Source organism: Podarcis gaigeae (genome assembly GCF_964106915.1).
Source record: "Podarcis gaigeae genome assembly, chromosome: 8".
Lineage (NCBI taxonomy): Eukaryota > Metazoa > Chordata > Lepidosauria > Squamata > Lacertidae > Podarcis > Podarcis gaigeae.
The window spans coordinates 81,234,335-81,261,093 of record NC_139684.1 but is presented as its reverse complement, the minus strand read 5'-3'; the positions used below and the strand labels follow the sequence as shown (position 1 = coordinate 81,261,093).

At 49.4% G+C, this 26,759-nt stretch overlaps 2 protein-coding genes across 5 annotated transcripts; both read right to left on the bottom strand.

Annotated features, from left to right (window-relative positions):
* Window positions 1-968: 968 nt before the first annotated feature.
* LOC310851716 (uncharacterized protein) lies at window positions 969-9,620 on the bottom strand. 3 transcript variants are annotated; one of them, XM_083754377.1, is made up of 4 exons: window positions 9,554-9,620; window positions 7,230-7,295; window positions 3,839-3,932; window positions 969-1,634 (listed from the first exon to the last, which is right to left on the bottom strand). In XM_083754377.1, the coding sequence occupies exons 2-4, from the start codon at window positions 7,270-7,272 to the stop codon at window positions 1,163-1,165; spliced, it is 609 nt and encodes a 202-aa protein (XP_083610503.1). In that variant the 5' UTR covers window positions 7,273-7,295; window positions 9,554-9,620; the 3' UTR covers window positions 969-1,162. The 3 variants fall into 3 exon arrangements, with proteins under 3 accessions (XP_083610503.1, XP_083610504.1, XP_083610502.1); XM_083754378.1 differs by having other exon boundaries at window positions 9,438-9,574; XM_083754376.1 differs by lacking the exon at window positions 9,554-9,620 and having other exon boundaries at window positions 7,230-7,372.
* Window positions 9,621-13,839: 4,219 nt separating this feature from the next.
* Window positions 13,840-26,214, bottom strand: TOMM40 (translocase of outer mitochondrial membrane 40). 2 transcript variants are annotated; one of them, XM_083754141.1, is made up of 10 exons: window positions 26,091-26,214; window positions 23,578-23,791; window positions 20,659-20,726; window positions 19,931-20,023; window positions 18,886-18,987; window positions 18,120-18,225; window positions 17,861-17,983; window positions 16,005-16,081; window positions 15,781-15,883; window positions 13,840-15,238 (listed from the first exon to the last, which is right to left on the bottom strand). In XM_083754141.1, exons 2-10 carry the CDS (start codon window positions 23,780-23,782, stop codon window positions 15,099-15,101), a joined length of 1,017 nt encoding a protein of 338 aa, XP_083610267.1. In that variant the 5' UTR covers window positions 23,783-23,791; window positions 26,091-26,214; the 3' UTR covers window positions 13,840-15,098. The 2 variants fall into 2 exon arrangements, with proteins under 2 accessions (XP_083610267.1, XP_083610266.1); XM_083754140.1 differs by lacking the exon at window positions 26,091-26,214 and adding an exon at window positions 24,766-24,819.
* Window positions 26,215-26,759: the final 545 nt, after the last annotated feature.

Sequence of the window (26,759 nt, the reverse complement as noted above, 5' to 3'; positions counted from 1 at the left end):
ATCAGTCAATAATGTTTAGCCTGGAGATCTCACATCCGAGGCTCTCAAGTCATCCTCAGTTCCTCTCTGCCGGCCTCTTGGATAGTCCTTTAAATTGAGCCCCAGAGCTCAGAGGGGCTCTGCCCCAACAAGATCCATGATATTTCCAGTTGACCCTTCCTGTTTAAAATTGGTGCTTTTGAGGTGCTCCGCTCTCAATTTTACAATTTCCTTGGGTTGTCTGTTTTCGGGTTGCTCACCATGCCAAACCCGGAAGTGCCGGGAAAGGTTACCGTATTTTCCACTCCATAAGATGCACCTGACCATAAGACGCACCTAGTTTTTAGAGGGGGAATGCAAGAAAAAGAATATTCTTTGAAGGGAGCGCTGAGCAGAGTCTGTATGCATCCCAGGCTCTGCTCAGCACTCCCTTTCACGCTCTGCGCAGCTCTTGCGGGCTTTTCCGGGAGGTGGGGGATGGTCCCTCTCACTGTTCTGGCTTCTGGGATAGCTGCGCAGCCTCTTCAGGGCAGCGGGATGAAGGCTCCCTGCTGCCATGCAGAGGCTTTGCGCGGCTGTGCCAGAACAGCGAGAGGGAGCACTGCACAGCAATCCCTCTCGCTGTTCTGGCTTAGCCGCACGAAGCCTGTATTGGCTCCATAAGATGTACACACATTTCCCCTTACTTTTTAGGAGGGAAAAGGTGTGTCTTATAGTGTGGAAAATATGGTACTTTTGGATTTTGGCGCATGCACAGAAGCACTGAATTGCAACCCACACGTGTGCAGACGCAGCACTGCAGGTTGCGAACGCTGCGGGTTGCGAACGTGCCTCAGGCACAGATCACGTTCGCAACCCGAGCGTCCACTGTAGTGCAGAAATTCAGATATCTCATTCCTCAATTTAATGTCCATACTGCTTCCCTGCCTCTCCAACACACACACACACACACACAATCCCCATGAAATTCACAAAGACAACAAGGATAATTAAAGGCTAGATTTTTTATTGCTCCATTAAGGGGATGTTTACAGGCATAAGGAGTCGTTGTGTCAGGGAAAGTGTGGCTCTTCAGCAGCTTCAACCTTTGCTAGGCGCCTGTCTGAGAATTTCCAGCACAAAGCCCAGACTCCCTCCATCCTTATCCTGCTGCTCACCCCCTCTTGGTTGCTAGACCAGGTTCTCACTCGGGCGGCAGCATAAACTTGGCCAGACAACCCGGGAAGTCTTCAGCGCAGTCTTGCAAGCTTTTGTAGGTCTGCTTGAGATTGCCGTGAAGTCGCTGGATGACGGGGCGGAGCTCCTGGGTCTGCTGTTGGATTTTGGTCTTCATGTCCTTCACAATAGGCTCCAGCTGGGCTCGGATATCCTCCACGTTCTGCGTCAGCTTCTCCCTGCCAGAGGCCAGGGTCTGCTGCAAGGTCTCCATCCGTTGCTCTGCCTGCTCCTGCAACTTCTCGGTGTAAGGGGCTACGCGCTCATGTACTTTGGTGATGCCACTCCGCAACTTCTGGTCCAGAGCTTCTGCAAAAGGTTGCACCTTCCGATTCAGCTCCTGCAGGTCCTCCGTCACCTTTTGGAGGGCCGGAAGAAGCTGGTCCTTCAGTTCTGCCAGGTGGCTTTGGACTCTGTTGAATTTGTCGGCAGCCTGGGTGCTGCAGAGGAGAAATAGTATATAATTATAATATAATATATATATAATTAGCTTTTTAACATACCATTTTCAACAGTAAGTAAACATACGTTTACATCTTATTCAATTTTTTTGACTTCCATTAGTCCTGTCTGAAAATTTTCCAATCTAATCTCTTAGTATGCATTTCTTATTTTCCCTACAGTGGTACCTCGGGTTACATACCTATTTCATTCCGGAGGTCCGTACTTAACCTGAAACTGTTCTTAACCTGAAGCACCACTTTAGCTAATGGGGCCTCCTGCTGCTGCCGCGCCGCCGGAGCACGATTTCTGTTCTCATCCTGAAGCAAAGTTCTTAACCTGAAGCACTATTTCTGGGTTAGCGGAGTCTGTAACCTGAAGCGTATGTAACCTGAAGCGTATATAACCAGAGGTACCACTGTATTACATTTCAAACTCATAACCAATATCTCTATCTTTTTCTACTTTGTAACACTTCATATATTTCTCCTTACAAAACTTATTGTAGTCCTACTAGCGTAATTTGTTGATGACAGTTGCTCTTCAAATAATTCATATGCTTCTTCCAATCTTCTGTAAATCTCTGGTCCCGCAGGTTTCGAACCCTTCCTATCATTTTGTCCAATTCTACATAGTCCATTAATTTCGTCTGCCATTCTTCTTTCGTCAGAAGCAGAGGAGAAATAGTTTAGCCTGAGAGAAACCTACAGGCCAGTTGTCCTTCAAGGAGTATGTTGTATTGAGGCCAGTTATTCAAGCTGGCTTCTCTTTCTCCTTCTCAGGAGGAAAAGGCAAAAACAAACACTTCTTCACACAACACACAGGTGAAACCTACCACAAGCTGCACTGATGCCTACCAACTAAGATAGCTTCAAAAGGGACTAGGCAAATTCATGGAATACGAGGGTAATTTATTTATTTGCTTAACAACATTTACACCCTGTTTAATTGTAATAAAACCTCAAAGGGGTTTACAAAAATACAACTATTCTCAGTTAAAAGCAACTGATAATGAGCAATGAAAGCCTTTTAAATATAGTTAAAATCAGCAGTAATCTTAAAATATATATATATATAAACACATTTGACATGTCTGGACAGGCTTGCGAAAACAAACATGTTTTAAGCAGGTGCCAAAAAAGAAATACAGCGAACACGCCTGCCTGTGGTTAATAGGCAGAGATTGCCAGTGTGTAGGTGCTGTTACAATAATTATACAGTGGTACCTTGGGTTACATACGCTTCAGGTTACAGACTCCACTAACCCAGAAATAGTAACTCGGGTTAAGAACTTTGTTTCAGGACAAGAACAGAAATCATGCTCCGGTGGCACGGCAGCAGCAGAAGGCCCCATTAGCTAAAGTGGTGCTTCAGGTTAAGAACAGTTTCAGGTTAAGAATTGGCCTCCGGAACAAATTAAGTACTTAACCCGAGGTACCACTGTATGTGGAAATAGATGTTATATGTGGAGGCTGTAACAGTTTCAGTTCCAAAAATCAAAGTGATCAAGTGGGCACTTGTGGGGTAAGGCAATCCCCACACATAAATTTCCATGCTGTTAAGGGTTTTATATACCAGCAGTAACACTTTTGCTTTTGCTATAAACATGTTCTGAACATTTACCGGCAATTGTAATGTATTATATATATATATATATATATATGCAGGTTTTACGAAAGCATATATATATATATATATATATATATATACACACACACACACACTTTTGTAAACCGCTTAGGGGCTTCATTGACAGTTAAGCAGCATACAAACATAAATAGCAGGAGGGGAAATCCAGCAGGGCTCTTGCACTGACCATGTGTGTCTTTGCTTTGCTCTGCCACTGATGTTCTGGCCTCCTTTGGGAGATAAATGTCACACCCCAAAGGAACCCTAAGTACATTTTAAACCTGCAGTTCCAATGAAAGAGATGCATCTATTTCCCAGGATGCCCATTCTAAATTCCAGATTCTTAGATGATGTTGAAGGACCCTCATCTCTGTAAAGCACCTGTGAGTGAGCCAAGTTTGTATCTGCTGCATCATAAGTCTAGTCAGAGGCTAGAGATTTCAAATCACCCATGGAGATTTCTCTTATCAAATTCAACGTGGCATCCCGTGATGTCAGCCCTTGTCTGGGTCAGTACAACCTGTGCTTGGGAGGGTGATGTGGTTTGTGTGTTTATATAAAGATATTGTGTCACCTGATCTCCTCGGGTAGCTTGAAACTTTCAAAGGGGCTGAGGATCTGCTTCCAAGTCAGGGCGGTGCTGGCAGGTTCATCGCTTGAAGCTGAACCTGTGGGAAGGAAGGAAGGAAGGAAGGAAGGAAGGAAGGAAGGAAGGAAGGAAGGAAGGAAGGAAGGAAGGAAGCCACATATTATAGGGTTGCCATCAAAAAGTGAAAATCCAGACACAAAAGTTGTTGAGCGTCTCCCTCCCCATTTTTTTTGCAAAATCTCCAAAACAGGTAAAAATTTTAAAAGCTATTTTATTGGGATAAAATAGCCTATAATTAAACATTTTTGATACGGGCAGCATTTTGGACTCACAGCCGTCCATGGAGGCACAGGTTAAATCCGTGTCCAGGGCAGCTGTGTACCAGCTCCATCTGGTACATAGGCTGAGACCCTACCTGCCTGCGGACTGCCTCGCCAGAGTGGTGCATGCTCTGGTTATCTCCCGCTTGGACTACTGCAATGCGCTCTACGTGGGGCTACCTTTGAAGGTGACCCGGAAACTGCAGCTAATCCAGAATGTGGCAGCTAGACTAGTGACTGGAAGCGGCCACCAAGACCACATAACACCGGTCTTAAAAGACCTACATTGGCCCCCAGTACGTTTCCAAGCACAATACAAAGTATTGGTGCTGACCTTTAAAGCCGTAAATGGCCTCGGTCCTGTATACCTGAAGGAGCGTCTCCAGCCCCATCATTGAGCCCAGACTCTGAGGTCCAGCGCCGAGGGCCTTCTGGCGGTTCCCTCCCCGCGAGAAGCCAAGTTACAGGGAACCAGGCAGAGGGCCTTCTCGGTAGTGGCACCCGCCCTGTGGAACGCCCTCCCATCTGATGTCAAAGAGAAAAATAACTACCAAACTTTTAGAAGACATCTGAAGGCAGTCCTGTTTAGGGAAGCTTTTAATGTTTGATGTATTAGAGTATTGTAATATATTTTTTTGGAAGCCGGCCAGAGTGGCTAGGGAAACCCAGCCAGATGGGCGGGGTACAAATAATAAATTATTATTATTATTATTATTATTAGCCCAGCTTTTCCCAGCCATTATAACCGATTTCTGAAAATTCCACCTGGACACCATTTTTGGATGGATGGATCCCGGACACATGGCAGCCCTAACTTTATAAGAATGCATCCTCACTATGGAATCGGCCTTGAGGCTCTCCTGCCTTGACACAAGTGTGAATTCTTTTACCTCAGAAAAACAGAGCGTGGCCACATTCACAGCACATTTCTACAGCACCGCTTTAAATCCTCCCAAAGGATTCTGGGAGCTGTAGTTTGTTAAGGGTGCAGGGCGTTGTTAGGAGACCTCTATTCCCCTCGCAGAGCTACAGTTCCCAGAGTTTGCTGGAAATAAAGACTGGCCATTAAACTGAGGGAAGTTGGGGGGGGGCTCCTAAAAGCTCTCAGAGCCCTTAGCAAACTACAGCTCCCAGAATTCTTTTTTTTTAATAACCTTTTTATTCAAAATTAAAACAAAACATATTATCCAGAAAGATATCATCCTTATTTCCCCCCATTTTTCCTCCCTCCCCCCCACAGAACCCCCCACCCCCAACTTCCCTCAGTTTCAGTCTTTGATTTCTCTAAAAATGCTGTTTTCTGCATGTTACACAGTTGTATAGATCCTCAAACTATTTATCTGATTATTATCAAAAAAAAGTTTGTGAATGTTTATTCAAAGCCAGCCTAGGAGTCCAGTTCGCTTTGTTGCGTCTTCATATACTTTGTAAAGGATTCCCATTCATCTTTAAAGTCACAGTTATCCTTGTCCCGTAGCTTGTATGTCAGTTTTGCCAGAGCTCCCAGAATTCTTTTGAGGGAAGCCACAACGATTTGACGTGGCCTGTTTGGGCATCTCTGTGGTGTTTTGATTTTGGCAGGTCTCAAAGGATCACGAGGATCAGTGACCTTTGTGCCTGGTTATCACGATCATCTTCAGGGGTATCTCTCCAAGCGCTCCTGCCTTTTGAGGGAAAGAGTGTATTTTCCCTGCCTATGGAACTGCAAGTCTCTCCTCACCCCAGAGAGGTTTGCCCAACGCCAAGTCCTTTATTATTTCCATGCCAGGCAAGGGGTCTTTTTATTTTTCCACTCCTTCGCATTTTCCATCCTTTTACCTTCGCTCTTAGATCTATTAATGCTGGGGATCGCCCCCGTTCCCCTTTTTACAGGCTTTCAATGTTTTTAGTTATTGTTAGTCTATTGTAATTTTTAATATTTCATAGTATTGTTGTTAGGTACCCTGGGTGCCCTAGTTGAACTAAAGGGGCAAATTTCATGAAATTGGGGAGGAAAGAGAGTTAAGCCACCATTTGATGGATGAAGACCACCCAGGGACAACTGCAGGCAGGATTCTACCACTGCAGGAGGTTGAACTAGACGACCCTCAGACTCCCTTTCCAACTCTATAATTCTGAGATCTGGTGAAGATTCACATCAATAATAATAAAATAATAATATTTTTTTTATTTATATCCCGCCCTCCCCAGCCAAAACCGGGCTCGGAGCAGCTAACAACAATAAAAGTAACACAGTTTGCATAAAATCGATTAATTGAAATGCATTCTGAAATCAACTCATTCTAAAATCAATTCAGAATCAAATTAATGGCAACCATTAGGCTGGAGTTCTATCAAGAGCTCCAGAAGACAAATGCTGAGGATAATTTTTACCAGAGACTCATTTCTGGTCTCCGTGAAACAGAACAGGGTGGGATATACCTTTACTACAGGCAGACTCACTCATGCCCTGTCTTTTCTGCCTCTGGAATTGCCCAAACTGACATCAGCATTACACAGGCTTGCAAATCAAACTGCTGCTGTTATTATTGGGTGGAATTCAATGCAGTGCTAAGGAGATACTTCTATCAACACAAGTTGATAGTTCTATCAACACAAGAATTTCTGCTTGCCCTGCGGAAACACCTCCCCTCTCCTCTCCCCAGGTGCTGTTCTGGGGGGTTGCACCTGAGCCTCCGGAGATTTGGGGGAGGCATGGGGGTCCATGGGGGGGGGAAGCCCATTGAACCAGCTTCTGCCAGTGGGGTGGGTTAGCTGAATCCAGCCTGCCACTATTCACCTCCTGACTGAAGCGTTGCATCTTTCATTAATACACGACGGGTCAAAATACAACAGATAACATCTCACCCACTTTCTATGTGCCAGGAAGAGCTGCACCTGTGGGATTTCTGCTCCCAATGCAGCTGTTAAAAACCACAGATCCTGTGTGGGGCCAGTGGTAGGTCTTTCTCCCAACTCAATGCATTGAAAGGTTTTTTAGATCCTGGCTGTGTTTGCCAATGCTGTATGAAGGGAAGGCAGGAGGGGAAAGTCTAACCGGAGGGAACCCCACTTACCTATGATGGCGGCCAAGCTGAGAAAAACAGCAAGAAGCTTCATGGTGCAATGGTCCCAGGGAGGCACTGGAAAGGCAGAATAATGGGGAATGTCAGAAGAGAGACTAAAGGCATCCGTTTATGGGGTGGCAGGGCAGGCTGACCACTCTGACCCTGTCACTCATTAACCCGGGGCTCCAAAGCGGTTTGGCAAGAGAAGGGCCCGCTGGCCTCTCTCCCGCTCACTACCCATCACTCTGCCCTCAAAAACTCAGGGTGGGCAATGGCCCAGGAGAGGGTAATCTCTGGGGCAGCCCCTGAGTTGTGGATCCCCCCTTCCCACAGACGTGTGCCTGGTGTCCTCGTCAGACAGCTTTCTGCAAACAAGGAGGAGGCATGTCTTTAACTTTGGACCCCTTCTCTTTCAGTGGTTGCAAGCTCCCCTGGGACCTCGGGGTGATGGGTGTGAATGTCATCATATAAAAGGATTTGACTCCAGAACCAAAAGGTGGATGGGGGAATACTAGTAGTATTTTCCAGGGGGGTTTGGGCCTAAAGTTTAGGAATTTCTTTTAATTGCACAAAGTTAAAAGGTCACCAAGTTCCTACAGCGTTGCCCACTTTCCCACTAGCTTTTGCTCCTGCACCTCAGTAAGCAACTTCATCCACAGACATAGCCAGGCAGTTATGATGCAGTAAGGATGCAGGTGGCGCTGTGGGTTAAACCACAGAGCCTAGGACTTGCTGATCAGAAGGTCGACGGTTCGAATCCCCGCGACGGGGTGAACTCCCGTTGCTCGGTCCCTGCTCCTGCCAACCTAGCAGTTTGAAACCACAAAGTGCAAGTAGATAAATAGGTACCGCTCCGGCGGAAAGGTAAACGGCGTTTCCGTGCACTGCTCTGGTTCACCAGAAGCAGCTTAGTTGTGCTGGATACATGACCCAGAAGCTGTACGCCGGCTCCCTCGGCCAATAAAGCGAGATGAGCGCCGCAACCCCAGAGTCGGCCACGACTGGACCTAATGGTCAAGGGTCCCTTTACCTTTACCTTAATGATGCAGAACCTTGCCTGCATTTTTTTATTTAAAAGCTGATTTCTGCAGATCAGCTGTTGCTAGAGGCATGGGGCAGCTATCCCTAACCTGCTGCCCTCCCGATTCTATGGGAATCCAACACTCATCATCTCCCAGCCAGCATGGTCAATAGTCAGTTGCCCATCCCTGACCGAACCTTTACAGCTTGATCCTATCACCAGCCAACTCTTACCTGCCTGCCTTCTCGCTTACAACCAGGGGGTAGCGCTGCCAGTCAGGTCCTACTTATTAGTCTCAGTGCTGCCCCTGAAGCAGGTACTAGGGAAGGGGAAAAACTAGAAAACATTGGCTCTGCCAGTCGTTAGCTCTGGCGCCACCTGCTGTTGGCCTCCGGCCCTACATGCCTCAGTGGGCGCCAGGCCCTACTGGCAACAGTGATTTAACAGCCTGTGTGCCCCTGGGTCCTGTGTTCATGCGGCTTTAGTACTCCATTGCATTATTTACCTTTAAAGCCCTAAACGGCCTCGGTCCAGTATACCTGAAGGAGCATCTCCACCCCCATTGTTCTGCCCGGACACTGAGGTCCAGCTCCAAGGCCTTCTGGCGGTTCCCTCACTGCGAGAAGTCAAGTTACAGGGAACCAGGCAGAGGGCCTTCTCGGTAGTGGCACCCGCCCTGTGGAACGCCCTCCCATCTGATGTCAAAGACAAAAATAATTACCAAACTTTTAGAAGACATCTGAAGGCAGCCCTGTTTAGGGAAGCTTTTAATGTTTAATAGGTTATTGTATTTTAGTGTTTTGCTGGAAGCCACCCAGAGTGGCTAGGGAAACCCAGCCAGATAATAATTAATAATAATAATAATAATAATAATAATAATAATAATAATAATAATTACTATTATTATTATTATTATTATTATTATTATTATTATTATTTGCCTGTGTGGGATTAGGGCAAAACTGCCATCCCCTCTAGAAATCTACTTGTGTTGGTTTGAAATCCGCCACCTGACTTAAGGCAGGATCATCAACTCACTTCTTCAAACATTTGCACCGCTATTAAGAAACTGTTTACGAAGTTTGGTTACAAGTGACTTAAAACTTCTGAAACAATTCTATGTATATGGATTACCTCTCTTCCCCCCGCCCCATTTGTCACTATAAACTGAAACGGCTACACACACACACATTTACCTCAGATGGCAGAGAAATCAGCAACCAGAGGAAATTTGAATTCTATCTGAGCAAACTCTGCTTGTATCCAGTCCCACACTGGTCTCAAACCCCACCCAAGCGCCTGCTCTCCTTACCTAGCTCTGCAGGCTATTGGCTCCTCTTGAGTAGGCCAGCTTCTCTGCCTGTGTCTATATTTATAGTTGGATCAGCAGGAGATAAGGATTTGGAAATTGCATCTGCAGACCTGGTGGCACGACTGCCACCCCACCAGGCCCCTCCCAGAACCAGGGCACTGTCCCTGAATTACCTCTGGGGTGCTCAGTGAGCTAGGAAGGGTAGAGATCATAGAATCAAAGCACGGTGGAGTTGCAAGGGACATCTAGCCCAACCCCCCTGCAGTGCAAGAACGAGGGGATGAAGGTTTGTGGACTTGGGAACCATGAACAGGAGCAAAAGGACAGCACAGGCTCCGAACGGTTCTTAGTTTCACAACCAGGCTGCCTCTTTTGATTCATTCCTCATGGCACAACAGCCAGTGGTAGAACATGGGCTTTGTGTGCAGGTCACAGGTTCGATTCCCGTGCCTCCGGGCAGAGCTGGGAGAGTCCCTTGCCTGAACCCCCGGAGAGTTGCCAGCAGTCGGTGCGGACAAGGCCGAACCAGGTGAATGGTATTGGTAGAAGGCAGCTTGCCACATTCGTGTTGTGACCAGATTGAGCATGCAGAGTGTTACCAGAGCAGAAGTAGGCCTAGTCCGGACTCTCTGCCGGTCCTTGTCTTCCCACCTTTGTGCACTGCCTTGCAGATTTCAAATTTGCAAGATGACACAAGGGAAGGCATTAGGATGGAGCATCACTCCATCAATCTCAGTGTGGCCTCACCTGGTTAAAAAGTAAAGGGACCCCTGACCATTAGGTCCAGTCGTGACCGACTCTGGGGTTGCAGCGCTCATCTGGCTTTACTGGCCAAGGGAGCCGGCATACAGCTTCCGGATCATGTGGCCAGCATGACTAAGCCGCTTCTGGTGAACCAGAGCAGTGCACGGAAATGCCGTTTGCCTTCCCGCCGGAGCGGTACCTATTTATCTACTTGCACTTTGACATGCTTTCGAACTGCTAGATGGGCAGGAGCAGGGACTGAGCAACGGGAGCTCACCCCGTTGCGGGGATTTGAACCGCCGACCTTCTGATCAGCAAGCTCTGGGCTCTGTGGTTTAGCCCACAGAGCCACCCGCATCCCTGGCTACCTCCCTACATAAGCACCAGCCCAGGGCCTGCCGACGTCCTCCTCCTCCATCTCCTTGTTGCCCTTCCTTAGGGAAAAAGGAATTCCAGGAAACAGGATTATTCCTTTAACATTTTATCACTGCCACCTTCTCTGAGGCTTCAAAGTATCATGTGCTCTAGCACTTGGCTTGCATCCCATGGCTCATCAAGGTGTTTTTTTAAATATAAAAATGTGATCAGTTGTCAGCCCAGATTTAGACTGCACGCCCCCCCCCCCCTTACCAAACTCTCCACCTGGAGTGGCCTCTGCCAGGAGCACACAAGGTCAGCTGCCTCGCCCACTTTTAACCATCCACGGTTGGCCACCTTTGAGCGGATCAATTCTTGCGTCAGGTGGGAAAGGAGTGCTCAGGCACCTCTGCCGAGCCAGCGGGGAGATGAGTGAGCAAAGGAGAGGGCCCCCAGCAGCCCATATTTTCAGGGGAGGAGGTGAAAGCCAGGAGGGCTGTCTAGACAGAGAGGTCTTGACTCTCCACAATCAGCTATTTGGCTCCATCCCTCTTCCAACAGCTACTCCTCTTGCAAATCAGTCTTCATGTGCAAGGAGCGCAAGAGTCACGCTCACTCTCAGCCACCAGCATCTGGGTCACCAAGAGTGACTTGCTAGCTCAATTACTTTGCAAATGGAGCTTGCCTTTTTAAAAGTTCGTCCCCCACCAAATCGCTGGGGAATCTGCATGTGAGCCTTACCAAGGCAGCATGCCGGAACCTCAGCGTTCTAATGAAATCTCCATTTGACAGATTTTACAGTTGGGGAGTATAGGGGTACTTCTATTGGTCATGGAGGTTGCCCCAAATGCCCAGAGTGGCTGGGGTAGAAATAATAAAATTATTATTGCTGTATTATGGAAAGACCCAGCACAGTCCTTTGACCCTCCCAAATTCTGCACAATGCATTTTTTTGCTGCTTGGGAAGCAGCCTTGCCAAATTGTTAATCATATTCAGCTCCTTGCTTCCAAGGTTTCATTGTGTATTATCCATCTTTCAAAACATCAGAGCTGGAAAATTGCTTATGATTTTTAAATTGGGAGCGCTCTCTCTCTATATATATAAATGCTGGATTCTCTACTCTGTCCCTGCAGAATATTCTGTCCTGTACAACAGGCAAAGAGCTTTTTAATAATCTGTCCTTTTCCAAGCTGCCCTTTAAGCGCCATAGTTTTACAGATGAAGCACCACTTCCAAGAGTGGAGGAAACTATGAAGCTACTGGACACGCCACTAAGCGCCAATTAAAACTTGTTATATAATGGCCCTGATTGCTTTCAGGTGAAATGGCTGCATTTCACACGCAGGTGAGTCCCAGACCACCTGAGGACGGAGGCTCTGTGCTTTGGATTGCAAAGGTATACTTGCCCTGCAATAAACCACCACCATTTCCATGTTCTGCCTTTCGAGTAATCCAAACTGCTTCACACTGCTCATCTCAGCAGCCCTTTCATGAGCTACTTATGAAGGTTAGAATCAAGGCCGTAGTGCAAATAGAAGACCAACACTGGCCTGGGTCTCACATCACTTTAAATCAGGGGTGGGGAACCTGTGACCCTGCAGATGTTGGGGAGCCAAAAACTGGCATCAGCTGCAGACAACACGTCCAACAGCCTGGGGGCATGCATGTCCAGCAACAGCTGCGGGTCAGGGACGACACTATGTTGGCAATACATGAATTAAACTTAAAGGGACCCCTGACCATTAGGTCCAGTCGTGGCCGACTCTGGGGTTGCGGTGCTCATCTCGCTTTATTGGCCGAGGGAGTTGGCGTACAGCTTCCGGGTCATGTGGCCAGCATGACTAAGCCGCTTCTGGCAAACCAGAGCAGCGCACAGAAAAGCCATTTACCTTCCCACCGGAGCAGTACCGATTTATCTACTTGCACTTTGACATGCTTTCGAACTGCTAGGTTGGCAGGAGCAGGGACCGAGCAACAGGAGCTCACCCCGTTGCGGGGATTCTAAACGCCGACCTTCTGATTGGCAAGCCCTAGGCTGTGGTTTAACCCACAGCGCCACCCACATCCCTTCATTAAACTTAGAATAAACTAAATGAATACACTTTGCTGCTCAGCACATCGGCAAGGAAACAAAGCAGAGACTGGCTTCAGTGATACTTGCAAAGCAGCAGACATATTCTGTTTTCTCAAAACAAACAACAAGTTTCTTCTTGGCTCCATTGGTTTGGAAGAAACAATCCACCAATGGTAGCTCGCACGTATCATGGAGTCAGCCTTTGATTTTTCTCTTCTCTGGTGTGGTGCAGGAAGGAGCAGCAAACTAAACCAAATTATTTTATATGGTTAAAGAGCGACATGCAAACAAGGCCACAGAAAGCTCGCGGAGTTCCCATCACCTGCAAGGTAGGTTGGGACAGGCTCAGCTTAAGGGCAAGCAGCAGGTTTTGTTGGCCGAGTGGGTATGTGTGCCCAGGTCGCCCGGGACAAAGTTCATTTATCTGTCCACTGCATTAACTCTCACAACTGACTTCCTGGCAGAGATGCACACTGACTGGGGACTTGCTAGAGCCCAGCTCAGGCCGTGGTCACTGGACTCCACCAGTGCCAATTCACAGGACTTATCACACTCCTGGGACCACACCAAGCGTGCACCGAAAAGACCTCAGTCGTGGATCTCCAATGGCTCCCTCCTCTATAATAATAATAATTTATTATTTATACCCTGCCCATCTGGCTGGGTTTCCCCAGCCACGCTGGGAGGCTTCCAACAGAACACTAAAATACAATAACCTGCTAAACATTAAAATCTTCCCTAAACAGGGCTGCCTTCAGATGTCTTCTAAAAGTCTGGTAACTGTTCTCTTTGACACCTGGTGGGAGGGCGTTCCACAGGGCGGGTGCCACCACCGAGAAGGCCCTCTGCCTAGTTCCCTGTAACTGGGCTTCTCGCAGCGAGGGAACCGCCAGAAGGCCCTTGGCACTGGACCTCAGTGTCTGGGCTGAACGATGGGGGTGGAGACGCTCCTTCAGGTATACAGACTGAGGCCATTTAGGGCTTTAAAGGTCAGCACCAACACTTTGAATTGTGCTCGGAAACGTACTGGGAGCCAATGTAGGTCTTTCAAGACCAGTGTTATGTGGTCTATGAGATTGGAGGAAAAGGAAGGCAAGCAGGAAGAGTGTCTGTTGTTGGTTTTTTTTGTTTTAATAGGAACCAGATATTCCCAACTTTGCAGTGGAGGGAGGCAGCTTTTGCCTTGCAGATTCTTCTTCTTCTGTAAAAGATCCTCTCATTCCCATTAACTTATAAACATGATTTACACTCAAGTCTCTGGCGGCAGGAGGGGAGGAGGGCATGCAGAGATTTCCCCCGCCACTTCCGCAGGAGGGCAGCAGCGGGAGGCACGCGGGGCAGGCGTCTTTCTCTCTCTCTTGCTATGGTCCCGTGGAGCTTCTCCGCGCAGAGGAGGCGAGGTTTGGGAAGGCGAGGGGCAAGCGGCGCCGTGACATCTAGCAGACGCAGAAGCCATCAGAGGGCATTCTTCTTGCAAAGCCCTTGAGGGCAGGTGGAGAGGTGGAGGTGTAGGGAGGGAGGGGAGACTGAATGAAAAGCAGAAGGCAGCAGAACAAAAATGAAATCCTGGACTTTTAGGAGACTCGATTTGGGGGGCGGGGAATAATGTTAATAATAATAATAAAGGGGGGCAGCTTATGAGTTCCCAAACATTCCCCAGACACACTGCAGAAAGGTTCGAGGGAGCCCTGGCGGTGGGTTTTTAAAAGCCCTGAAGGCTAAAGACTAGGATACACTGACATTTTTATATATATAAAAAAATCTTCAAGTCCTGCCTCTGCCCTTCCAGGCTTGGGGGGTCAGGAAGAATTCTCGGAATAGAAAGGAAAAGCAGGGAAGGCAAAGGGGGAGAGAACCATCGCAAAGCACCCCGTCCTGGGTGCAGGAACCGTGCGCCCCCCCCCCATGCCAAGCCCAAACCGTTGTGCCCCCCTCTTGCCGTGCCGGCAGCCGCAGATCCCCTTAGAAAGAAGAAGAGGCCTTTCCCCCCATCCCCGAAGCAGCACCCCCCTCTAGTGGCAGCAGGCAGGCACAGCAGCGATTGAAGCTGCTCATGTCACGGGCGCCTTTGGCTCTTGCAAAAAAAACCGTACCTTGGGGGCAGAAGCCCAGAGGGGGAACCGGGAAGTAGCCCCCCAAGCCCCACGCAGACCCCTGCCCCCAAGTTCCCTGAGAACCAGCTAGCTGCACCCTGATGCGTCCTACTCCATCCCCTCGCGCCCATGCTCCCCGGGCCCCCCACGCCCATCCCACGGAGGCGACCCTAGCCGAAGGAGGATGCAGGTGGCGGGACAAAGTGGGTGCGAGCTGCACTGAATCGGTGGGGGTTGGAGGAGGAGGAGGAGGAGGAGGAGGAAGGGCTGGCGGGCTTAGCCAATGGTCAGGCCGAAACCACACTGGAATTTGTTCTTGCGGTGGTTGAGGAAGGCGCCCATCGCCAGCGTGAGGGGCAGGGGGAGGAGCTTCTTTTCCAGGGCTGCTCCTACGATCCAGTTGCTGTCGACGGAGCCTAAAGGGAGAAGGGGGAAAGTCATGGTCAGAAGCGGTGGAGGCTGGCCGGCGGAACGAGGCGGGCCTAAACTGTATTTTGTCTGCGGTGTATCGTGTGTCCCTCTCTCTCTGGCATCATGTTCATACATTAATTTGCATTCAGAGGCTGCCTGGGGTCCTTTCTGCCCAGAGCCGTGCCATGATAAATAATAATAATAATAATAATAATAATAATAATAATAATAATAATAATAATTTATACCCCGCCCATCTGGCTAGGTTTCCCCAGCCACTCTGGGCAGATCCCTACAGAATATGATGAAACGTCAAATATTAAAAACCTCCCTAAACAGGGCTGCCTTCAGAAGTCTTCTAAAAGTCGTATAATTGTTTATTTCCTTGACATCCGATGGGAGGGCATTCCACACGGCGGGTGCCAGCTTGCCAGGAATCAGCATATTCAAAACTGAAGCAAAAAGGGAAACTCTCAAGAGGCAGGTCTCCCCACCACGCCTCATTGCCCATGGGTAGAAACATGCGGGATGGAGACGGATGCCGTACCTCTGAAAAGTAGGTTGGCTTTGGGGAGGTCCAGCTGGTAGCCAAACGTCACGCTCGTGTCCTGCATGCGGGTGCTGGCTTCAAACTCCACCCCCACTTGCAACTGGAAGGACACAGAAAGGGAGGAGGATGAGGAGGTGGTTCAAAGAAGGAACACTTCGCACCAACAGTTTTTTCCTTGCTTTACTCTTGACCCCACAAACCATCTTCAAGCGGCCACTAACCTGATCGCTGGCTTTGTGGTAATACGTGGCGTGTGCTCCGGCCTGCCCTAGCGTCAGAGTCCCAATCCAGTTAGGTGCTGAGGGGGGGAAAGAGAGAAAGAATCGCTGAGAACCCAGGAACCTAGCCTCTCCTTTGGAAAATATTAGGCCCGTTCCTCCATGGATCTGTCACTGGTCCTTAGCAGCTGAAAAAGCAAGAGTGGCAGGCCTGTGACCTCGTAGGTCATGGATCGGCTAACTAAGGCCTGAGGGCTGGATCATGCCCAATTGCCTTCTGGATCTGGCCCGCAGACGGTCTGGGAATTGCCGTGTGGATCACAAGCATGTGCGTTCTTTTCCTCACACCACGATGGCAGCGGCGCCTCCTCCCTCCTCCTGGCTTTTCCCTGCCCTGCCTAGAGGAGGAAGGGGGCTGGGCTTTGTTAGTGCCAGCCACAGCAGTGCGTGAGCATGCCGCTCATCTTCCCGCCGCCACAAGCCCCTGCCGCTTGTAAGACACAAGTAAGCAGCCACCAGGGCTTGTGGTGCTCTTGCATCATTCCCCCTCCCCAATATAGTCCGGCCCCCCACAAGGTCTGAGGGACAGTGGACTGGCCCCCTGCTGAAAAAGTTTGCTGACCCCATCGTTGGTGCTGCTGGGACTCCAACACCAATTGGCCCCCAGCAGCACGGCCAATGGTCAAGAACGGGCATCTGGGTTGTGGTCTAGCAACACCCAGAGGGCCAGAGGTTCCCCACCTCCAAGGTACAGGGAGCCACCATAGAATTGTAGAGTTGGAAGGGACCCCATGAATCTTCTAGTCCACTGTTTCCCAAACTTGGGTCTCTGGCTGTTTTTTCAGACTACAACTCCCATCATCCCTAGCTAGTAAGACCAGTCGTCAGGGATGATGGGAATTGTAGTCCAAAAACAGCTAGTGACCCAAGTCTGGGAAACACTGATCTAGTCCAACCCCCCTGCAATGCAGGAATACGCAGCTGTCCCATGCGGGGACTGAACCTGCAAACTTTGGCATTATCAGCACCACACTCTAACCAGAATATAACGAGAAGCCCTCTTGCCTTTGCACCCTGCTTATGGGCTTCCTGCCAGCGTTTGGTTTGCCACTGTTGGAAACAGGATACTAGAGCTGGTGGGCAAGCAGAGGTCATCTGTCCTGGCCCCACCCTGACCCACAGCAAGATTAAAGGCTTTGAGCATTAGGGGCCCAACAAGGCAGAAAGGTGGCATTTCAAATACATGATGCAGCATATATATATTTTTAAGCAACTGCATCAAGGCCACAGAGAGCACCATTTTCCTGCATTTGACCTCTTGGCATCATTCATGTAATAAGTCCAAGGAAAAGCGTGGTGGACATAGTTTGATTTTTATTTTCTAGTGCCCAGAATGTCAAAGGCTGAGGTCCTATGAGCTTTCCAGGTATAGGGCGGTATATAAATTACATAAATGAGTAAAATAATCTTTTTTAAAGCTCTACAAAAATCAAACGTGGCTTATCTCTTTAAGTAAACCTCCAAAGGCTTAGGTCTTCAAGCTAGCACTGGTCACACACACCCCACCACATACTGAGAATCAGGCATGTTATCTTTTTTCTTTAAAGGAGTTGAAAATTGCAGCCTAATCCTTCTTGCCTCGGTTTTTGAGAGACAGCCCTAATCCTCTATGCGTACATTGGTGCCAAAGAGGGCTAAGCAGTGAGATACGCAGAACACAGTTCAAATCGGCCCTAAATTCTGTATACCATTCCGCATCTGTGCTGCTTTTATGTATGAAACTGTTTTCACTGTGAAATTGCTTCGAGATGCTTTGCGGGAACTGTTTCGCGGGCGAATCTGGCAGGCTGTGTTGGTACCTGTATACTTCCCAGCAAGCGACATGACGGTTCCCTCCTCTCCTGGGCGGCGATGGTAGACCAGCTCCCCACCCAGCGCCAGGCAAGGTGTGATGCTCTGTAGGTAATGCGCTACCAGGATCCCTGTGGGGCCGAGAGGAAAGGGGATTTGTCAGGACCTGACAGGTAGAAATACAGCCATGTGGATCACACCCTCAGGACAGAGGGACCCACGCCAAAGGCCAGTCTAATGAGGAGAGGAGAATGGGAGCTTTCTCACCTGAACCCACTAAGATATCGGGGTTCCCTAGCGTGACGGCTGCAGTGAAGTCTGCGCCCCGGTATTCCCCATCCACCTGCCAGTTCACGAATTTTGATTGCTGCGTCTGGGTTGCCGGGGGGAAGAGAAATATTTGTTTTATTTGGCACAAGGAATCTGACACGCAAGGGCCACACTGAACCCAATGTGATGGGAGACACATGGGGCAAGAAGTCAGTTGCCGGTAGCCACTGTCAAGGCATTAAGAGATCTCAAGTACACGGCCTGGCGTTGCATGCAGATACACCTTCTCTGAGGAGACGCCAAGAGGCTGAATCGCTATCAAGTCATACCACAGGGAATCCCAGAACCAGTCCCTTTCGCCACCCTCGCAAACCCCCAAATTAAAGAGCGACCGTGGAGAGAGCAGACTAAGAGGGGGAGACGCTGCAATTAAAATATAAAAATAAAGTAAGAAAGTCTCCTCAACCAATCCTAAGCAATGGACAGGGATAATTAGTCCATTAGTCAGTTGGTAGTCGTAAATTAAATGGGAATCTAGTTTTGCAGTGCAGGGTACCTCCCTGGTCACCTGAAGGCAATTCTGCTCGCCATAGGTGATGAGGAAAATAGGGATATTTACAAGCCTCAATCACAGGCCAGCAACATACCCCGTGACCCAAAGGGCCCAGGGCATACTGCAAGGCCTGGATCTGCAAGATGATGACAGCAGCAGGAGGACCTGTGGGAAGGGAGAAGAGGAGGAGCTCAGCCAACAACTCAGTACCTGGAAGGCCACCTTGGAGCGAACTTTGTTTGTGAGCTGGTGAATGATCTGTGCATTGAGGCTGCCGCTGTTGTCCATGTCCCCCACCAGAACAGGGAAGGCCTGAGGCAGAGAGAGGAACAAAGGCACATTCAAAGGGTAACCAATAAGTGACTTGTTTAGGTAGAGCATTTATGCTCCATCTTTCCACAATACAGTCGTACCTTGGAAGTCGAATGGAAATCCATTTGACTTCCAAAATGTTCAAAAGCCAAAGCACAGCTTCTGACTGGCTGCAGGAAACTCCGTTGGACGTTTGGCTTCCAAAAATAGTCCGCAAACCAGAAAACTTACTTCCGGGTTTGTGGCGTTCAGGAGCCAAAACATTCGGAAACTAAGCTGTTTGAATTCTGTTCCAAGGTCCAGGGAGGCTACCATAATTACATGAAATACAACTCGGAGAACAAAGTTAAGTAGTAAGAATAAGAATAACAGACACAAATTGCAGGGGGTTGGTCTAGATGACCCATAAGGTCCCCCCAACAATTCTATGATTCTGTAATCAAGAACCCTCAGATTACCAGTCAATGAGTACCCAAATACAACTATTTTAACTTGAGTTATACGTTTTGCTTGATTTCATTTTGTTTCAACTTTATTTTACTAAAATATTTATAACCCATTCTCTAACCAAAGATTTCAAGGCAGGGCACAGAGCAAACTACAAATCAGGCATGGATTAAAAAACAAAGTAATAAATAATCTTAATGTGATCAGTGGCCATGACAAAAGTTAGCGCAAGCAGTCACTAGAAGCTCGAGTAACAAAAGTTATGGCCGGAAGGATCTCAGATTCGTGTTTCTATGTCATGTAATAGTTGTTCGTGCTTTTGCTCGCCATCCCAGAACCTTTTGCTGCGGGTGATTAAATGGTATCTTTGATAAATAAAATGGGAGAAAGTGATCCTGACTGACAGAGGTGAGAGAATGACCCAATTATTCAGATGCCCAAGATCCGCAGAAACAGCACCTATTGTTTCTCCCCACCACAATGCGTGCAAACTTACCTCTGTGGGGCTCAGCTGCTTTGTCCCTACATATGTCACCCCAAAGTGGTAATTGGAGTCGCCAACTGTACTGAGAGCCACCGTGTGATTGACCTGAAGAAGGCAACAAATGCGCAAAACAGCAACGTGAAACTAAGATGTAGGAACACAGCAAGCCAATGTATACCAAGAAAGTCCATCTAGCCCAACATTGACTACACTGACTGGTAGCAGCTCTCAAGTATTTCAGACAGGGGTCTCTCCCTAGTCCTATCTGTGGGTGCCAAGAAATGAACCTGTGTCCTTCTGCATCCAAAGCAGATACTCTAGCACTGAGCCACAGCCCTCGGCAACCGTTTGCCAGATCGCCTGGGGTGAGCGGCGACTGCTTCCAGGTGACCACACTTTGAAGCCTTTGTCAGTTCAGAGAGTTTCTCTCTCTCTCTCTCTCTCTCTCTCTCTCTCTCTCTCTCTCTTATATTTTAGGCTGATGCACCACAAATACCAAGAACAGATAGGACTGGATAGGCAGTTAAATCAACATTTGCACAGGTTAATGCAAAATATTGCTTGCAAAAACTACTAAGGGCTAAAAACAGGCTTGTGTGCTGCAAACCATGGTTTACTGTTATAGTAGGTTTTAATCCAACTCGTTCGCTGAGTAAGCCCACTGAAATCAAGACTTAGTTAGATGCAACCCAAAATCTCTAGAGTGAGATTGCCTGCAAATTCAAAGAAGTCACCCTTACCTGGAAGTGGTTGCTGAGACCTTTGTTCACAGTCAATTTCACGCCCTCCATCTGAATGGGGAATAATTCTGAAACAGTGAGAAAAGAGGGTGTCAGATGATCATGTGGACACGTTTTGTCCTTTCAAGCTTCCCTTGCTCAAAACAAGAGCTATTAGGGCCTCTCCCAGAGATGCCCAGTGTCTGATTACAGGAAATGTGTTCAAATTCCCACTTGGCCGCACTCTCGGCCTAGCCTACCTCTCATTGCAAGGCTAATGAGAGAGAACCCAGCACCTGCAGTCCCGAGCTGCTTGAAGGCAGGACATGCTATAGGCAATCGGGAGAGAGTGTGGAAGTGTTTTCCATATTGGGTGTCGGCACGAACAAGCAGGTAAAAACAAAAACGGGTAAGCAGGCAGAGACATGAGATCCAACCTTCAGGCCTCTGGCAAGAAACCTAAGAGAGCAAACAGCTTTTGGAAAACAGGAGGTCTGATCTGCACCAGCTGAAGTCTGGTCTAGTGTACAGAATGAATTGGTAGAATATGCTGCACCACTTCAGGCTGTGTCTCTCTGCGGAAACTGCTGTTTTTGAATGCTTTCCTTGCATTAAGGGGGGGGGGGAGACCTCCTGCAAATTGAATAACGAAATTGGGGTAGCCAGTGTGATGACCTCCAGGTGTTATTGGACTGCAACTCCCATCATCCCTGACAACTGGCTATACTGGCTGGGCTTGATGGGAGTTGGAGGATACTACATTGGCTGTCCCTGAACTAAATTATCATGGCAGGGAGAAAGGTTCCAAGCTAGCCCCACTCCCGGATGTGCTTGTTTCTCGCTTGCACATTTTCCACGCAGGGGTACACACACACCAAAAGTAATTCCCACCCACCCTCTAGCCCAGTCCGTGTTGATCTAACCACCTCATTCCACAGGATGGGTGAGACCAGGCCTTAGACTGTTTAAATGAAGAGTTGGCACTCGGCATGGAAGTGAAGCAAGGGGACCATCAACATTCATGCTACATAAATGAATGAAACTAGTACCGATACATTGTGCCTACTGTTAGCCTTTTTCACAAGAAGTCAAAAGGAAACCGTCTCCCTAACTCTGGACTAGAATCTTTTTTTTTTTTTTAAGTGCCTACGAAGATGGGAAGCAAATTCGGGAAAGTGACAGCCCCTCTGAAACCTTCTGCCTAAGGAATGGAATTTTATGGCCAAGCTATCCTTGGCCGTATCACAAGCAATATACATCCTGTGCTAGGGAAGGGGAACCAAAGGCGCAGGGCCAAAATGCAGCCTCTCTCTGGCCCCTGGAACAGTGATTCCCTCTCAAAATGTGTCTGCAAGGTTTTTGGAATAATTATATGATAGCTATTTACAGAAGTACTCTGCACAGCCGGAGGACATGACAGATTACAGGTGGCGGCCATTTAGGCGTGTCCAATTGACGTGCAACTGATGACGCGCCGGTCTTTTTGACCTGGAAGAGGGCAGGGCATGCTTATGCACGCTCCGTTGATGTGCACAGGGGCCGGGAACAGAACCCTTGCATGAAACGGTCACTGCCTTTACAGAGCCATGCTCCAGTGTCTGGTGTGACACCATAGCATACAGCAGCCTTGCTGAAGCCAAGCCTAGGCCTGGTCAGTGGCTGGATGGGAGATAAGATGGCAAAGGCACAGAAAGCCTCTACAGTGCTCCATCATGAAAGAAAAGCAAGCAGGAGGTCTAATAAAAAGAATTAAGCATTTAGCATAAAACCAAGGATTGTTAAAAAATGAAAGACCTTCACACTTATACGTATGTCACTTTAAGTTGCTCAAGCATTGAGGGTTTCTCTCCCCACGCCCCAGACCCTACGTGGTAGATTAGGATGGCACTGTAACTAGCCCAAGATCACCCAGCAAGTCTCACAGCTGAGTGGGGATTTGAACCCTGGTCTCCCAGGTCTCAGTCCCACACACTAAACACTCCACTGCACAGATGTACAACTGAAAGCCAGCAAGGAATTTTCAGTTCTTCTTAGAAGTTTACAAATAATGCCAGCACTGCTATCCCCATATTGCACATCCAAATGAGGCAGGCATGGCTAAGGTCACGTGGTAAGTTCATGGCCAGGGGTCAGCAAACTTCTTCAGCAGGGGGCCGGTCCACTGTCCCTCAGACCTTGTGGGGGGCCGGACTATATATGGGGCTGGGGTTAATGAATTCCTATGCCCCACAAATAACCCAGAGATGCATTTTAAATAAAAGGACACATTCTACTCATGTAAAAACATGCTGATTCCCGGACCGCCCACGGGCCGGATTTAGAAGGCGATTGGGCCGGTTCCAGCACCCGGGCCTTAGTTTGCCTACCCATGTTAATGGCCAAGGGAAGATTTGAACTGGCATCTGCCTTGGCAGCTCGCTCTTAGCCACTGAAAACAGATAACAGATCAGGGTCTCTGCCCACCTTCTAGCTAACCAAATCTTTAGCACACATCGCTGCTAGGTTATCGTGAAAACGTAGCAATGCAGCTTTTGCTTTCAAAATTGAAACGGGGGTTCTCACTAATTTGATGGGAGCACTCTCAGAGCATGTCTTACTTCCATGCTCCCAGGATCCAATCCGGAGGCGCATAACAGATCTGGGTCTGCTCAGTGCCATGACCACCTAGGAAACCCCAAAGATGCAGCTTTCAATTTACATGATGGAACGTGCAATATGCATGAAATAAATAAAATCCAAGAGAGGTTCCCAGAGCCTGTGCACAGACCAGACACACCAGAGACATGCTCTAAACAGGCAACTTGCATGGCAAAATATGTATTCAATAAGCTGGAAATCCAACAACACGGAGAAACATGAGCTTCCTTTTGTTTTAGGAGTACAAGAGTCCCATGAGGTAGATGCTGCCTTCCTTTGCCATGTGCTAGTGGAGCATTTTACCTTTGCATTTGCGGTGACACTCCTCGAAGGTGCCTGGGTTGGGAAGCTGGTCACACTTGTCTTCTGTGGCACGATCTGCTGCTGGGGGAACCAGCCCGCTGACAGGGGGCATGGAGAATCCTGGTGGAACCGATACGAGGCCAGAACCCGGCCCTGGCACGGCAGCAGGGGGCGCTGGGGAGCTGGCAGCCAGGACATTACCCATGGCGAGGAGCTAGGGAGAAGGAAAGAACTGCTCAAGTGGAAGGTTTCGCTCAGGGCCTTCAGAAATGGCCATTCTTTGATGTGACAGCCTATGCTTTGCAATGAGCAAAGGTTGGAATATGGCCACCAATTCCTAGTATCAGGTTCAAAGAAGCAGACCGATGGCCTGCGTCAATCTGCTTCCACTGGTTGCTGACCAGTGGCAGGAATCATCAACAGAACAGTATCCTGGCTTAATATAGGACAGGGTTGTAGCTCAGTGGTAAGCTACATGCTCTGCATGAAAGAGTCCCCAGCCATCTCCAGAAAGTGGTGGGGGAAACTCCTGCCTAAAACCCTGGCAGATCTGATATGTTTAGACCACTCTAAAAGACACACCAACATCACACTCAGAACAAGTCTAGAAACAAGCTTCTCCATGCTTCCCCCCTTCAGGCTATGGGGCTGTAGTTCAACATCTAGGTACCCACAGTTGGGGGAAGGGTGGTCTAGGAGTGAGTGGAGATAGATCAGCAGAACAGTATAAAGCTCTTATAATAGTGGCCTAAAAGCCTGAGAGTATTTAGCTCAATACTGTGTACACTGACTCACAAAAGCTCTCCAGGGTTTCAGGCAGGGGGCATTGACAGCCCTACCAGGAGATGAAGAGGACTGAAACTGGGACATCTGCCCTATCACTGAGCCCCCTTCTCCTAAAAAGGGAGCACTTCTGAAGTATCAGGGTATACATGCCAAGAACCACCTGGCCTGAAATGCTTATACAGTACAGTAAGAGCAAAAGAAGGGGAAGCTTGCGATATTCAAGACTGCCGTCCTATGCAAGTGTCTGAGCTAACATTCCCAGGACTTGCAGTTAGGCTGCAGTCGTAGGAAGCTGCCTTATACCACGTCTGACCACGGGGATCCACCCAGTTTAGTCCAGTTCATACTGGCTGACAGTGGCTCTCCTGGGTTTCAGAAGTGTGTGTTTTCCACCACCTGTACCTGCAGTTGCCGGGAGACTGAACCTGTCCCCTTCAACATCCAAAGCAGATACTCTAACCACTGGGTAATCGCTCACCAGATCACCTGTGGTGAGTGGTGAGCACTTCCAGGCAACCACACAATGAAACATTTGTAAATTCGGAGTCCTCCCTTCTATCCTATTCCAGGCTGATGCACCACAAAGCTGGCAACAGCTCTCCAAGTTTTCAGCCAGGGAGTGCAGGAATCTCTCCCGGTCCTACCTAGAGTTTCCAGGAGACTGACTCTGTGCCCTTCGCCATCCAAAGCAGATGCTCTATTATGTAGTAAGCGCTCGCCAGATCACCATTGGTGCTCGGGGGGCACTTCCAGGCGGGCCTGCAATGAGGCTTTGGCCAATTCAGAATTCTCCCCAGCATCTCCAGGAAGTGGCGGGGGGAACTCCTGCCTGAAACCCTGGCAGATCTGATGTGCGTGTAGCTGTAAGGTAAAGGTAAAGGGACCCCTGACCATTAGGTCCAGTTGTGGCCGACTCTGGGGTTACGGCGCTCATCTCGCTTTACTGGCTGAGGGTCATGTGGCCAGCATGACTAAGCCGCTTCTGGAGAACCAGAGCAGCACATGGAAACGCCATTTACCTTCCCGCCGGAGTGGTACCTATTTATCTACTTGCACTTTGATGTGCTTTTGAACTGCTAGGTAGGCAGGAGCAGGGACCGAGCAACGGGAGCTCACCCCGTCGCGGGGATTCGAACTGCTGACCTTCTGATCGGCAAGCCCTGCGTGTAGCTGTAGACCACTCTAGAAGACACACCAACATCACACTCAGAACAAGTCTAGAAACAAGCTTCTCCATGATTCCCCACTTCAGGCTATGGGGCTACAGGCTGATGCACCACCAGGGGCTCTCCGGAGTTTGAGGCAGCAGCTTTATACCTGGGGGGAGCGGGGGAGGGGATGCTGCAGCTTGAACCTGGGACCTCCTGAGCGGAAGCCACATGCTCTGCCGACGAGCTGCGGCCATTCCCTTGAAAGCGGGAACCGGTGGCTTGGGCCGAGGGAGATCCTCGTAGCAGGCAGTGGGGTGCGAGGGATTCCCAGCCCCTGGGCCCTCTCCTCCCCCACCCTTGGGCCCACTCTCTCCCAGAGCTCCTCCCTCCCACTCCCCTCACTGCAGAGTCCATTTTGGTTCCCCCTCCTTCCCCCCTCGCGTGCCTCCCTCCCTGCCTGCCTAGCTGCACTCCCTGCCCTGCTCCTCCGCCCTGCGCGGCCTCCCCTCCCCTCCCGCCCCGCCGGAGCCCCGCCGCCCTCCGGCCCCGGACTCTCCTGCCCCGCTCCCAACTCACGCGGTGGCGGCGGCGGCAGGAAGAGCAGCAGCAGCAGCCGAGAGAGCCGGAGCCGGGGGACACCCGAACCCGCCTGTCCACAAGCCCCGCCCCCCAGGCGCCGCCATTGGCCAGCGCCGCCCGTGCTCGCCCTCCGCCGCGGCATGACTGGCCGCTGCGCACACAAGCCTCGCCCCCTCAGGCAACCCCCCCCTCGTGGCTCGCAGGCATGGCCGTGTCCCGCCGCTTCCGCTCCAAGTACGGACTCCCTATTGGTTGGGTTCGCCGTGCCGTCCGCCCCGATTGGTCCGGTTATGGGAATGAATCCGGGCTCCTCTCGGCCATTGGTCTCTTTTTCCGCGGGGCCGCCGTGTCCCCATTGGTTGTTTTTCGAACGGCGCTGGGGATAGGGTTCCCTGCCGCCTTGTCACTGGCTGCTTTTCTTAATGGAGAGGCGGAGCGACCCCCGCTAAGCCAGCAAGGTCAGCTGCGGAGAACAGGAGCAAGGTCAGGTGGCCACCGAGCTTAAGGGGCAAGAGTGGCCCGCAAAAAACCATAGAGTTTGATAGGTGGGAGGAACTAAAGGGAAAAACCGCACGGGCGGCGCCATCTTTGTGAGCGCCGTTGGGTTCCGCGCGCCGAAGGTTTCCATAGTTACCCACATGGGAGGCTTGTAGGATCCTCGCCTTT